We start from the raw sequence: 13,284 nt of genomic DNA on the forward strand, positions 1-13,284 counted from the left end.
TCTCTTCTTCTGCTTGGTGTAGGTTTTATTTGCTGTTCTTTCTCCAGTTCCTTCAGGTGCGAGGCTAGCTTATGTATTTGAGTTTTTTCCAGTTTTTTTGAGGGATGCTCGTATTGGGATGTATTTCCCTCTTAGGACTACTTTTGCTGTATCCCAAAGATTTTGTTTTTTGTTTTTTGGTTTTTTTTTATCCCAAAGATTTTGAATGGTTGTATCTTCATTCTCATTAGTTTCCATGAATCTTTTTAATTCTTCCTTAATTTCCTGGTTGACCTTTTCATCTTTTAGCAGGATGGTCCTTAACCTCCATGTGTTTGTGGTCCTTCCAAACTTCTTGTTGTGATTAAGTTCTAATTTCAAGGCATTATGGTCTGAGAATATATAGGGGACTATCCCGATCTTTTGGTATCGGTTCAGACCCGATTTGTGACCCAGTATGTGGTCTATTCTGGAGAAAGTTCCATGTGCACTTGAGAAGAATGTGTATTCAGTTGCATTAAGATGTAAAGTTCTGTAAATATCTGTGAAATCCATCTGGTCCAGTATATCATTTAAAGCTCTTGTTTCTTTGGAGATGTTGTGCTTAGAAGATCTGTCATTTGCAGAAAGCGCCATGTTGAAGTCTTCCAGTATTAGTATATTATTATCTATGTCTTTACTTTGGTTATTAATTGATTGATATACTTGGCAGCTCCCACATTAGGGACATAAATATTCATGATTGTTAGTTCCTCCTGTTGGATAGATCCTTTAAGTTTGATATAGTGTCCCTCTTCATCTCTTACTACAGTCTTTGGGATAAACTTTATCTGATATGAGGATGGCTACCCCAGCTTTCTTTTGAGGACCATTTGAATGGTAAATGGTCCTTAAATCCTTATTTTCAGGCTGTATGTGTCCTTATGTCTAAAATGAGTCTCTTGTAGACATTTGAATGGTAAATGGTCCTTAAATCCTTATTTTCAGGCTGTATGTGTCCTTGTGTCTAAAATGAGTCTCTTGTAGACAGCAAATAGATGGGTCTTGCTTTTTTATCCAGTCTGAAACCCTGCATCTTTTGATGGGATCATTTAGCCCATTCACGTTCAGAGTAACTATTGTAAGATAGGAATTTAGTGTCACTGTAATACCTATTCAGTCCCTGTTTTTGTGGATTATTTCTTTTGGGTCCTCTTTCTTTTACAGAGTCCCCCTTAATATTTCTTGCAGAGCTGGTTGGGTGGTCACATATTCTTTCAGTTTCTGCCTATCTTGGAAGCTCTTATCTCTCCTTCTATTCTGAATGAGAGCCTTGCTGGATAGAGTATTCTTGGCTGCATGTTCTTCTCACTTAGGACCCTGAATATAACCTGCCAGCCCTCTCTGGTCTATGTGGAGAGGTCTGCTGTTAACCTAATACTGCTCCCCATAAAGATTAGGGATTTCTTATCTCTTGCTCCTTTAAGGATCTTCTCTTTATCTTTGGAATTTGCAAGTTTCACTGTTAAATGTCGAGGTGTGGACCGGTTTTTATTCATTTTAGCGGGGGACCTCTCTATCTCCTGGATCTGAATGCCTGTTTCCCTCCCCACGCTAGGGAAGTTCTCAGCTATGGTTTGTTCAAATATGCTTTCTGGCCCTCTGGCCCTCTCGGCACCCTCTGGAACCCCAGTTATATGTAGATTTTTCCTTCTGAGGCTGTCATTTATTTCCCTTAATCTCTCCTTGTGGTCTTTTAATTATTTTTGTCTTTTTTCCTCAGCTTCCTTCCTTGCCATCAACTTGTCTTCTATGTCACTTGCTCTTTCTTCTACCTCATTAACCCTCGTCATTAGGACCTCCAGTTTGGATTGCATCTCATTTAATTGATTTTTAATTTTGGCCTGATTAGATCTAAATTCTGCAGTCATGAAGTCTCTTGAATCCTTTATGCTTTTTTCCAGAGTCACCAGTAGCTTTATAATTGTGCTTCTGAGTTGGCTTTCTGACATCTAATTGTAATCCAAATTCTGTAACTCTGTGGCAGAGAGTCCTGTTTCTGATTCTTTCTTTTGTGGTGAGTTCTTCTTTCTAGTCATTTTGTTCAGTGTAGAGTGGCTGTATGAATGGGCTGCGTCAAGAATATCAACCACAACCTAAGTAAAATTTCACCTTAGATGATTCTGCCAAGGTCAGATACCAGAAATTGAAAACAAAGATCAGAACGAAATAAAACAAAAGGATCACTAAAGCGAAAAACAAATTTTAAAACAAAGTAGTAAAAAATAAAAGGCCAGGAATCCGAAATAAGAAAGAAACAGAAAAAAGAAAGAAGAAAAAAAAGGGGGGACTGGGAAATGGTGGTAGTTACAAAGTTGTAGTGGAGGGAGAATGTAGTCTACCTGAGGGGTCCTAGAAGGTGATTCTCTTGGTTCTGAGTATATTAAGTTCTGTATGTTAGAAGATGCTCAGTCCCAAATTTATATAAACCAGAAATACTTGTAGAGGGCCCCACCATTGACCACCAAAACATAAATGGGATAAATGAGGGGGGAAGAATGGGAATGAGGAATCTCACAGAATGAACCAGCAACGGTATTCCACTTGGTTCTGGGTATATGCTTATCATGTTTTAGAAGGTATTAACTTCCACCATTGTAGAACAAAATGAGGCAGAGAAAAGAAAAAACACAAAAAAACAACAACAAAAAACATATCTTGTATATCTCTCAAAATTAAGTTGAGTATGATGAAGGGAATCTAGAAGTGGAAGATATATCTAAGACATGTAATTGTAGAAATATGAAAGTCAAAAAGGAAGAATCTTAAACATGAAGAGGTGGTAAAATATTGTAGTTAGGATGGGAAAAGAGAAAAAAACCTGGATATTTACAGTCTGATATAAAAACAAGTTGTACCAGAAAAATGATGGGAAAAAAAAGGGAGGAGTATCCTCTGGTTCTGTAAGTCCCTCGACTTCCCCTGGAGCTTCCCAGGGCTGCTCGGTCCAGAACTTGCTCTTCCCCTGTCCTTCCAGCTGGTCTCTGGGGGAGGAGCTGCTGTGCTGACTCTCAGGTGTGTGCACCTGGGGGACCTGCCCCCGCCCCCACCGGGCTCAGTGGGAGCTGTTTACCCCCTGAGACCCCTGTTTCCTGGCTGCCCCGTGCTGGTCGAGGCACAAGATGATAAAGGGAGGAACAACAAGACTGGTGGCGGCCAGCTCTCCAGCCCTGGAGTCAGCTCCCACAGTAACTACCACAGCTCCCAGTCCTCAGGGGCCTGGATGCTGGGGGGGTGGGGGGGCAGGCGCTGACCTGCACAGTTCGGGGGCGCCCCAGGGCAGGAGCATCCCCGCCATCCTGGGCCCTCCTCCTCCCCCCCAGGGGCCGGAGTTAAAGTTCCCACCTCTCTGGGGCTCTCCTATCCTGAGGCTCCCACCCCCCTTAGCCCGGCTCCTGAGGGGATCCCTCCCCCACTTGGTTCTTTTTCATTTTTTTCTGCCTTCCTACCTTGTTAGAAACCCCTTCCCTGTAGTGTCCAGCTCTTCTCTCTTTAAATCTCAGGTGGGATGCTTAGGTGTTCAGGATGGCTTGAAGGTTATCTAGGTGAGTGGGGGAGACAGATGACTTGGGGACCCTGCTCCTCCACCAGCTTGCCCCCTCTCTGAAGTTTATTTCAAAGTGTAGTGCTTTCATGACCAGAAGTCCAGAGCTCTTCAAACTTTATTGGGCAAATGAATGACCAGAGGATCTTGTTGACATGCGGACCTGAAGTGGGGCCTGGGACTCAACATTCCTAACCCCCGGGTTAAGCTGATGTTGCTGGTCTGCAGGCCACACTATGAGTAGCAAGGGTTTAGGAAACCATGACCCCTTAACAGGGCATAGGCCTGAAATCCTGAAAGGGTCTCTGACTTTTCCATTGATTTTTTTTCTTTTTTAATTATCATCCATCTCTTTTAAGATACAAAGATATCTTCCTCTGTTTGAGGAAGAAAAAAAACTAGCTTTCCCAAAAGAGTCCCTTCACAATATAAGGCAGTTGTACATAATGATAGGTGATACTGGTAACAGATGTAATAGACGTTTCAAAGGTAGATGGATCACAGAAATGGCCATTGAAGGCTTGCGGAAGGAGGTGCAACTTGACATATGTTTAAAAAGTAGTGTTAATGGGTTTGAAGGATACTCCTAATTCTGCTCTCTGCTTGCCACTGACCTTGCTGAGCTGGCACCTACTTCAGCTCTCTGAACATTAATTCTGCACTTACTCTAGAAATATTAATATTTTAGATGCTTACGTTCATCAAATCCTAATAGACCTTATCCAGAATCTTTGAGAATCTAAGGTTCTTTAACAATTAGCTTTTTTTTTTTTTAAGGATTTTATAAATTTATTCATGAGAGACACAGAGAGAGAGACAGGCAGAGGGAGAAGCAGGCTCCATGCAGGGAGCCAGATGCAGGACTTGATCCAAGGACCCCAGGACCACGTCCTGAGCCAAAGTCAGAAGCTCAACCATTGAGCCACCCAGGTGCTCATATATATTTGCTTTTTAGAAGAAAAAGGAATTACTCAGAAAATTGCCTTATAAAATGTTTTTTAGGCAGATGACGTTCATTTTAAATTTAAAGTATAATGAAGTAATTTTTCAGGAGCTTTTCTTTGTTTCTGTCCTGTGTTTCTTACCATTTTTTTCTTTATTAGGGTCATGAAAAATGTGCCTTGTTAATACTTGACAAGATACAAGATGAGAGCCTTATTAATGCAAAAAATAATGCACTGCAGACGTAAGTGTGACTTCTAAAGTATGATTTGGACTCAGATTCATAGTTGTTTATTCAACAAATATTAAGAGTGTGCTCTGTGCCAGGCTAGCACTGAAGAATACAATGGTGAAAAACAGAGGTGGCTTCTCCTTCACAGAATTTATAGTCACATACCTGCAAATACTCACCAAGTGAGACATTTTTTAGTTAGAATCCTTATTTTGTTATCCCTTCATAGAATTGTGTAACATAATATATTAACATCTTGTATTCTTACTGGAAAAATGACAGTTTTATAAATCACATTCCCGGAATACATTTGAAGAATTCCTAAGTAGTTTGTCTTAATTATATTTTAATATAATTCAGTGCAGTCTTCAGTGTGAAAGACTTAAAACTGATTCATATTCCATTTTAGGAAATTACCTATGTATTTAAGGGGAAAAGAATATTAAGATTTTTTTCCATTAGGTTTCTTAGGAAGTATATAGCAGAAATGAATATACTGGGTTTGAATTTATTCTTTAAGGTATTCTAAATTCAATAAAATATCATTTAGTGCATTTACTAATAACAAGGAGGTTTAAGATAAATATATATGGGTGATATGAATACCAATCATATTGATGGACTGTGTGAAACAATGATTTAAATGCTGGAGTAGAAAGCAAGAGACAAAGCACCTTCTAGAAAAGATGCTGGAGCTTTTGTTCTTTTTCTGGCTTCCTATCTACTGTTACTGATATTGTTTGAGAGGCAGAGTATCTGTAACATCTGCAGAGAAACCTGGGCGAACATGAAGGAAAGTTGGATCATTAGCACTTGGGAAAGATCTGGTCGACAAATATTTTTATTTTAAAAAGTAAAAATATTCCTGTACTACTTATACATTAAGCATTTTCTACCTTTTAGCAATGCAGGTACCCCAAATGACACATTCCCACACAAATGTGTATCACGGTTGACGCCAAGTGTTGTCTTTTTTTAGACCCCTCCACGTTGCTGCACGTAATGGCTTGAAGGTGGTAGTTGAGGAGTTGTTGGCCAAAGGAGCCTGTGTACTCGCTGTAGATGAAAATGGTAAGTGGGAAAAGTAAGCAGTTACTACGCATACCTTCCCTATGCTGTGAAGCCAGAGGAAAAGGAGAAAGATAGGAGCTCATTAAAAAGGCAGTAAGAATTCTCTCCCCCTCGGCAGCTTCTGTGTGTGAGAAATCAAACGAAGATAATTTGTCCTGTCTGTCTTTGTAAAACACATAGTCCACCTGTAGCCCACCAGTGCCTTCCATTTTGCATGTAATGCCAGCAGCTGGTCTCTAACTCCTCAGCGTAGTGGTTAAACTGTTCTAGACACACTGAAAAGTTTGCGGCAGGCATTCAGAATTCTAACTGCATACACTGAAGAGTTAGAGACGACACATGTCATTAGTGCATGCTCAAGGGCTCAAAGAAAAACCTAGGTCTTTTGTATTCAGTTCATTCTGAGATCAAACTTTTTTTTAAAGAACAGATCAAAACTCATATTCTCAGTGTGGATATTTGGAACATGAGTACAATTTTTTTAATGAATTTCTAGGCTTGAAAGCTTCTCCTGATCTATGTAACATTCCTTTTCTAACTCTAAATGAACTAACTCTTAACAGAAGCTTTCTACCTGGTCCCTAAGAAATTTGGAAAGCTCATGAATACCAGAATTATGTTAGACTACCATTTTAAAGTACAATGCCTATTAACCATGGAGAGCAAAAGATGAACTTCTGGATATTTATGAATGATGTAACTTATTAATGTGGCATTAATTGTGGCATTTAATTAAAGCATTTTAATTAACACAACTCAATTAACTGCTTATTACAGGTATTGGAACTAGCAGCCCATGCCTATTTCTCAGAAGTAAGCATTAGCCATATGACATCATTAGCTAATTCCTATTAGTTTCTGTTTTGCAGCCCCATTTATCCTAGCATGTTCCCTGCTCTGTCCCCAACCTGACTCATCTAAGAGGCACAGAAAATTCTCTTTTACTCCATCTCCTTGGTTGTTCCACCTCCCTTTCCCTCGTTCTCTTATCACTATTCTATAAGGATTGGCATGCAGAAGTGCGCAATTCTTTCCAAATGACCAAAAGAGGCCAAAATAAATTAGTTTTGTCTTTCTCCATTGTAAGCCTGCTGCATCTGAGGCTTTTCCTGCCAATAGCAACTTTGGGAACGTGAGCCCGAAGAGCCCCTTCTTAGAGCTTCTAAAGGCCTTCTAAAGGCCTTCTTCTAAAGGCCTTCTAAAGGCCTGGGAACAATTTGGGGCAGTTTTGTACAGCGCTATACTCATAAATCCTGTACTCATCGATGACCTCCGTGGAATGGAATGTTAAGATACCTGTCTCTTCTTACTTGTTTTCATACTAGAGAGAGGAATGTTGGGGTGGGAGGAGGGAAGAGATGGGCAGAAATTAGGTCAAGTGTTGGTAAAACTTGGCAAAATGTCGAATTTTATTGAGCCAGTTCTTCTGAATAAATGAGTAAGAGGAAGTAGGAATCTTTCTAGCAGAGGAGATAGGCTAACCCTTTTTTGGTCCATAGAATAAAGGTTAGATAAGGGTAGTAATTAAATCAAAGAATTTATCTACATCCTCCAGCATGTATTTCATGTGTTGAGATAGTTTTCTTTTCTGGATAGGACCCTTTGAGTCTACATGGTGGAGAATGACATGACCCTACAGCCTTTTTCCCACACCTGTCACAGTTGGGCTTTGGGACTTTGGTTGGTGGTGTTGCTATTTTTAAAAATTTGGTTACATTTCTCTTAAACGATAGTATATTTTAAACCACAAACAACCAATACTTTCCTGTGTCTGATCTGCTCAAATGATTCCATTTTTCTAGAACTAGTTAATTGGTATATATTTTTTATAAACCTATATATAACAGTAAAACTGCCTTTACAGACATCTGATTTTTCAATATCTTTTCTAATCTGACACACAATTACCTACTCGGGAAAGTCATTGTTCTCAGAATGAGAGTGCTCTGGCCCCAGCCTGAGGCGCATGGTGTGCGTGTGCTCTCAAGTGGAAACACCTTTGTGGTTGTCCTGTTACTGGTTTTGTGTGTGTGTGTGTGTGTGTGTGTGTGTGTAATTGTGTCCCACCCCTGCCCCCTTGTGTTTCTGTTCATTAGATGAAGACTAGAAACCTGCCTAACTTCGGGTAACATAGTGCTTGTTGTCATGTAGATGGAAAAACCAACACCACGACCCCTTCATAAAATGTCTCCCCTCCCCGACCCCCTCCAGCCTCACCCCTAGCATGACTTGTGGGAAGTTAACTCCTCTTTGCCTGGCATGATTTCTAACTGGACATACATCTCCACGTGTGAGGTCGTACGAGATGTACTGTGGAATGCTCACGCCGCCTTTGGATTTCCTGGACTAACCATGGCCTTGTCTGCATTTACGCCCAGGTCATACCCCGGCCCTGGCTTGCGCTCCTAACAAAGACGTGGCTGACTGCCTGGCCCTCATTTTGGCTACCATGATGCCTTTTTCTCCTTCCAGTACAATGACGGCTGTCAACTTCGTTTGTTTTAAAAAAGACAATTTGAGCAGGACCACCCTCTCCAATCTGGGTAGCATGGTTAGCCTGTGCAGTAACAACATAGGCTCAGAGGAGGGCTACAACGAAAATGACTCTGATTCCGAAACGTTTTGACTTTGGACTGTAGAAGCTTTTCCTTGATCACCCGTATTAGAAGAAGGGAGAAAAAAAAAAAAAACAACTTGAATTCCAGGTTTATGTTGTGTTTGAGTATTATTATGGGCCTGGGCTTCCAGAAGCCAGTAGAAAAGGAATTAATCAAACCCAGGGAGGGCAGCTAGGCGGTAGGGCAAAGCATTCACACAGATGGGCCCCAATTTTTATTTGTTTTCATGTTTTCCCTAGATCTAAGATACTTCTGTGCAAGTCTACCTCTCATTTTAAGTAAGAAGTCAAAAAATGCATTTAATTCTTTTTCGTTTGGCATAATGCAATTGAGAGGGAGCTGTTCTCTATGAAGAATTTTTCTTTTCGTATACTCACTCAGCAGTGAGTTCTCAGAAGTGGATCAATGTGACATTCGTGTCCCCTGGGAGGGGAGGGCAAGGGGGGATAGGTGTCGCCTCAGACCTCTTCTCACTTTGATGTTTACTTCCTCACTAGAAGCCAAAGGTTAATGTGTTCATCTTCAGAAATGATGCCTGTAGTAATCTTTTTAAGGGAGTCCAATGATTCATATCTTCTCTGTAGTAAGCACTTAAATATCCAGAACTTCTTTCCAAGGATTTTATTAAAGTTGCCACATGAAGGGAAAAAGTCACTGGAAATTGAAGTTGCTTTCTTCGCTTAACACAAATATTGCAACGAGTGCGCCTTTTAACAAGCCTAGAACTAATTATCACCTGGCCAATTGAATCCGAATCTAGCTAATAAAGTTTCAGGTGAAAAGTTGTATTGCGCCAGAACTCTGAGACATATGCAAATTTAATATGAGACTACCCCTTATTTATTTGTTAATTCATCCTTAAATCAGGATGCTAACTTCTTAGAACCATCAGAACCCACAGCATTATCAGTAGTAAAGTGTTAAATGAGCTTCTCAGCCAAGGTCATGCCAAGTGAGTGGAAGTGTGACTACAGAAGGAAACAAGGTGCGAAACAGAAGGTAGACATGGGTGATGTGGAAATTAAAGCCAATTGATGGTTGCCTGATGATCAAATCAACATAGTGAATACTGTGTCTGCTCCCTCTGCCAAAGCTTCTAGGTCAAATGGACCCCGTTCTGCACCTGGAATAGCTGTACAAAAAGAAGAATGAGACTCTTTAAACGTTATGCACATACACACGCACACACATATATATATACATATATATATATGTCTGTAGTTCATCAACCAGCTATACATGAGGACCAAAATGCTTCAGTCTAAAATGGAAGAATTTAAAATGTTTTCCTTCAAAATGGAAGTGAGAACTGAAGTAGCTTTTCTATGGAGTTAAAATGTAATCTTTTTGTGTAACGGTCTTGTTATATTTCTTACGACACAGATTTCTAGTTGATGGCGTAACATTTGTAATTGATGACGTGTTGACCAAGGCTTATTTTTTTGCCAAACTAGAGAAAATGTTCATATACTTTTGATGTAAATGTGTTTATATTTATTTGAAATGAAACAAATGCCGAGGAAACATCCATTGTTTGTTCTCTGTTTTAATTGCTGTGTGTCTTACTGGGAATAACAAAAAAGCAGAAAAACACGCAGGACCCTGCTGGGCTAGCCGGCAGTCCTGGGGCCAGGCCCGGCACTTCTACCGCTGAGGGTTCCAGCTGACCCTCAGGTCCTTCCACGTCGGGTGGAGAGGGGTCAACTCCACCGCTCGGCCCCAGTCTGTGGCCTTGCCAGCTTAGGAGACGTCGCAGCCCTTAGGCTCTTCTGCGAGGTGACAACAGAGGTGTGTGGTGGATCGTACACACAAAGGAGGCCCAAAGAAATGTATGGAAATTATTCTGAACGCACTGAAGATCTCACGTGGTCCCAATAACCTACTGGGAAATGATGTCAGTGTGTGAGCACATGTACCAGGCGAAGAAGTACAAATCACCAGCTCGAGTGCTACTTTACACTTGAGGAAGAAACAGGAGAGAAACATGTTGTCAGGACTCTGACATTTAATCATCAGTTCCATGTTCACCCTGGAAATTCTCTTTTATAGCGTATGGGAGATATTTTTAAAACCGTGTGCTGTCATATCTGGATCAAATACACATGCTGTATTATATTTTTCATCTAACTGTAAAAGACTTTACTCTTACTCTTTGAATATCCCAGTTTAATTAAAAACTCACCATGGGTTCTTCACAAATGAGAACTTGTTCAAAGGACTTAATCGAATGGTCATAATTTCACTGGAAGTTTTTGACACCAACATTGTTTTTTGGATTCTTGGTGTTGTGTTCCCCTCCTTCCTCTGTCTTTTTTGTTTGTTTAGAGAAGATGAATTTTTTTTAAGTAGATAAATTGCTAATGAGCAATAACGACCTTCTCTTTACCAAAACACTGAAAGTAAGGGAGATCCAACGTGGAAAAAAAAAAAAAAAGCACGATATACTGTGGTGTCTTTTTCTAGAAGTGAATGGAAATCTTGCTCCATTGGCTTTCAAAGCAGGAAATGAGAGGCCCACTCTTACTGGTGAAGCAGCCTTCACATTTTTCCCATAGAGTAGCACAAGAACAAGGAGGATTGCAGCAAAGCAGTGCCGGCCATGGGACATTTCTCTCCATGTAGCTGCATTTTGACTTTTCCCCACTATCTCACAGCTAGAAAGGAGAAGGACAAAGGAACAGAATGAAGTCACACTCGCTGTGATGGTTCACTGCATCAAACCCTTCTCTCTGTCCATTTTGTTCTTTAGGAAATGACTTCAAAAACTAGGAGTTCTGTGTGTTTTAAATACATCTCTTAGAAATAAAACTAGATTTGCAGTGTAGCTCTCTAAGAAAAACAAAAATACATGTTGTGCTTTTAACTGAGTCTTCGTGGTCTAGCGCTTTTCCAGTGTTATTTTTAGTCTGTATTTTAAGCAGAGCCACAGTGATCAAGTTGCCCTGCACTTACCTGTTCGCCATGTCCGCCTGTCCTTGGGAAATATGTTGCTATCTCCAAATTGCCTAAAACCTGCTATGATTCTACAGTAAAAAGCTCAGGGGATTTCTCTTTATCACTACTAAAAGGGCACCATAGTATGTTTTGGTACTTTAGGCAGTAAACAGCTGCTTCATCTTTTATTTTATTATTAAATTAGAAAAAGAACATCAAATGGATTTGCTGCACTAGTTATTCTCTGTACTGTCAAGCAACTTGGTTTGCTTATCTGTTGCGTTGGTTGAAGAGCTCATCCCTTTTTTTTTTTTTTTTTGTCTTGTAATATGAAGTTAGAGTGCCTTTTTATATCTGTATATTCTGAAAATGTTCTGTGAAATGTTTTGTATTTTTTTCATTTGAGTGTTATCAGAGCAATATAATACCAGTGAGTTTTCATTTCAGCCTTTCTTTGAATGTATAAAGTGTCTTTTTTTTCCATTTCCCCTATACCTGCTTTGAAATGAAAATGAAAATGCCGAAGTTTTCTATAGGAATTCTGTTTAATTTTGCAGTGCTAAAATGCTTTCTTCTTACAAACCATAGGTCAATGTTGTAGGGGAAAAGCGTTTTAAGATAGTGACAATCTGAGTGTGTGTAAAAATGTAATTCTATGCGTTTCTTATGCAGTGTTCTAAAAATTCAATGCAAATATCTTTTGTTTGGTAGTTTTGTCTACATATTTTATGCTTTAGCATGTGCAATATATCTTTGCAAAGCACGATGATACAAACCTGGTGCCAGTGTTCTATTTTGCATAACATATTTGTAACAGCATAAAATACTGTTTGATGCTTTCAGTGGGATTTTGTCTGTAATGTTTTCTTATGTAAATTGGAGTTGAATGACTCTGGTAAATGTCATGACTGTAAAAATGAGGAAAATGACTTTTAGTTCAGTGAATGACTTTGAACCAATCTGAATCTTTTCAAGCACAGTTTAATACTTTTTCAACTACTGAATGCTAATAATGTAATGAAGTACTTAACTGTAATATACTATGGAAATGCATTCAGATGGTTATTTTTACAAATAAAAACGGTACAGATATTGTTGCAATTTGTGTTTGTCTTTAGTTTTTCCACTTTCTGCAATTTTACCAATTATTCTGTGAATTTAAATCTTTGTCTTCACCAAAGGCAAATTGACCCTTAAATTTTGAAAATCAATAATCAAAATAGAAGAAAATGTCCGGATTTGGTATTTCTGTTTGTGACATCACAATTGGGGGTGGGGCCAATCAAATACATATGTTTGTATATATTATATTCATTTATGCCTCCAATTTTTTCTGTAAAGGATCTGAGCTGGCCTGCAACAAAGGACATGTAATAAACTAGAAGTAGAAAAACAAGAACAGGGAAAAAGAATACAAATATGGGAAGCAGAAAATTTAATACAGAGGCTGTGACTGAACATTTGTCTGCTCCAGCTCCCTAGCAATCGTGGTGGGAGGGGAAATGTGACTGTGTAGATCACATGTATCAGAAAGCAGGACATCTAATAGGTCCTTAGAATTGTGAAATCAACCCCACTTCTTTTTGTGGCTGCCACTACTACCCTTCAGCTGCTTTACAACAACACAAGGCCCCACCTCTCTGCAATATTCTTAGAAGTAGCTATACAATTTCCTCTGTCTTACCATTCAAAATTTCTCCCATTAATAATAATTTCAGGGACAGTCCCTAGAAGCATTAAGGAACAAATTCCCAGTAGCACTATTTCTGGCTGACGAGAAAGAGCTTTCAGAGTAGGGACCTCCTGAGTTCCTCAAAGCACAGTGTCGTAGGATGCTAGCCCAACTCCATCACAATCTTTTTCATGAAATGGAAATGATATAATTTGCTCAAATGTTTATAACTGATGATGTGAATGCACAACCT

At 39.5% G+C, this 13,284-nt stretch overlaps 1 protein-coding gene across 6 annotated transcripts in view; it reads left to right on the top strand.

The window, feature by feature from the left end:
- Nucleotides 1-12,460, top strand: part of ANKRD44 (ankyrin repeat domain 44) — a 327,787-nt gene extending 315,327 nt beyond the window's left edge. For 2 of the 6 annotated variants that reach the window (XM_072741290.1, XM_026002616.2), the window contains exons 26-29: nt 4,666-4,748; nt 5,716-5,807; nt 6,585-6,620; nt 8,186-12,460. In XM_072741290.1, the coding sequence (XP_072597391.1) occupies nt 4,666-4,748; nt 5,716-5,807; nt 6,585-6,620; nt 8,186-8,433 (459 nt within the window). In that variant the 3' untranslated portion in view covers nt 8,434-12,460. The remainder of the gene's footprint in view (nt 1-4,665; nt 4,749-5,715; nt 5,808-6,584; nt 6,621-8,185) is intronic. The other 4 variants (XM_026002615.2, XM_026002619.2, XM_026002617.2 and 1 more) reach the window with 2 other exon arrangements.
- The last annotated feature ends 824 nt before the right edge of the window (nt 12,461-13,284 follow it).

Source organism: Vulpes vulpes, chromosome 16, assembly GCF_048418805.1.
Source record: "Vulpes vulpes isolate BD-2025 chromosome 16, VulVul3, whole genome shotgun sequence".
Classification (NCBI taxonomy): Eukaryota; Metazoa; Chordata; class Mammalia; order Carnivora; family Canidae; genus Vulpes; species Vulpes vulpes.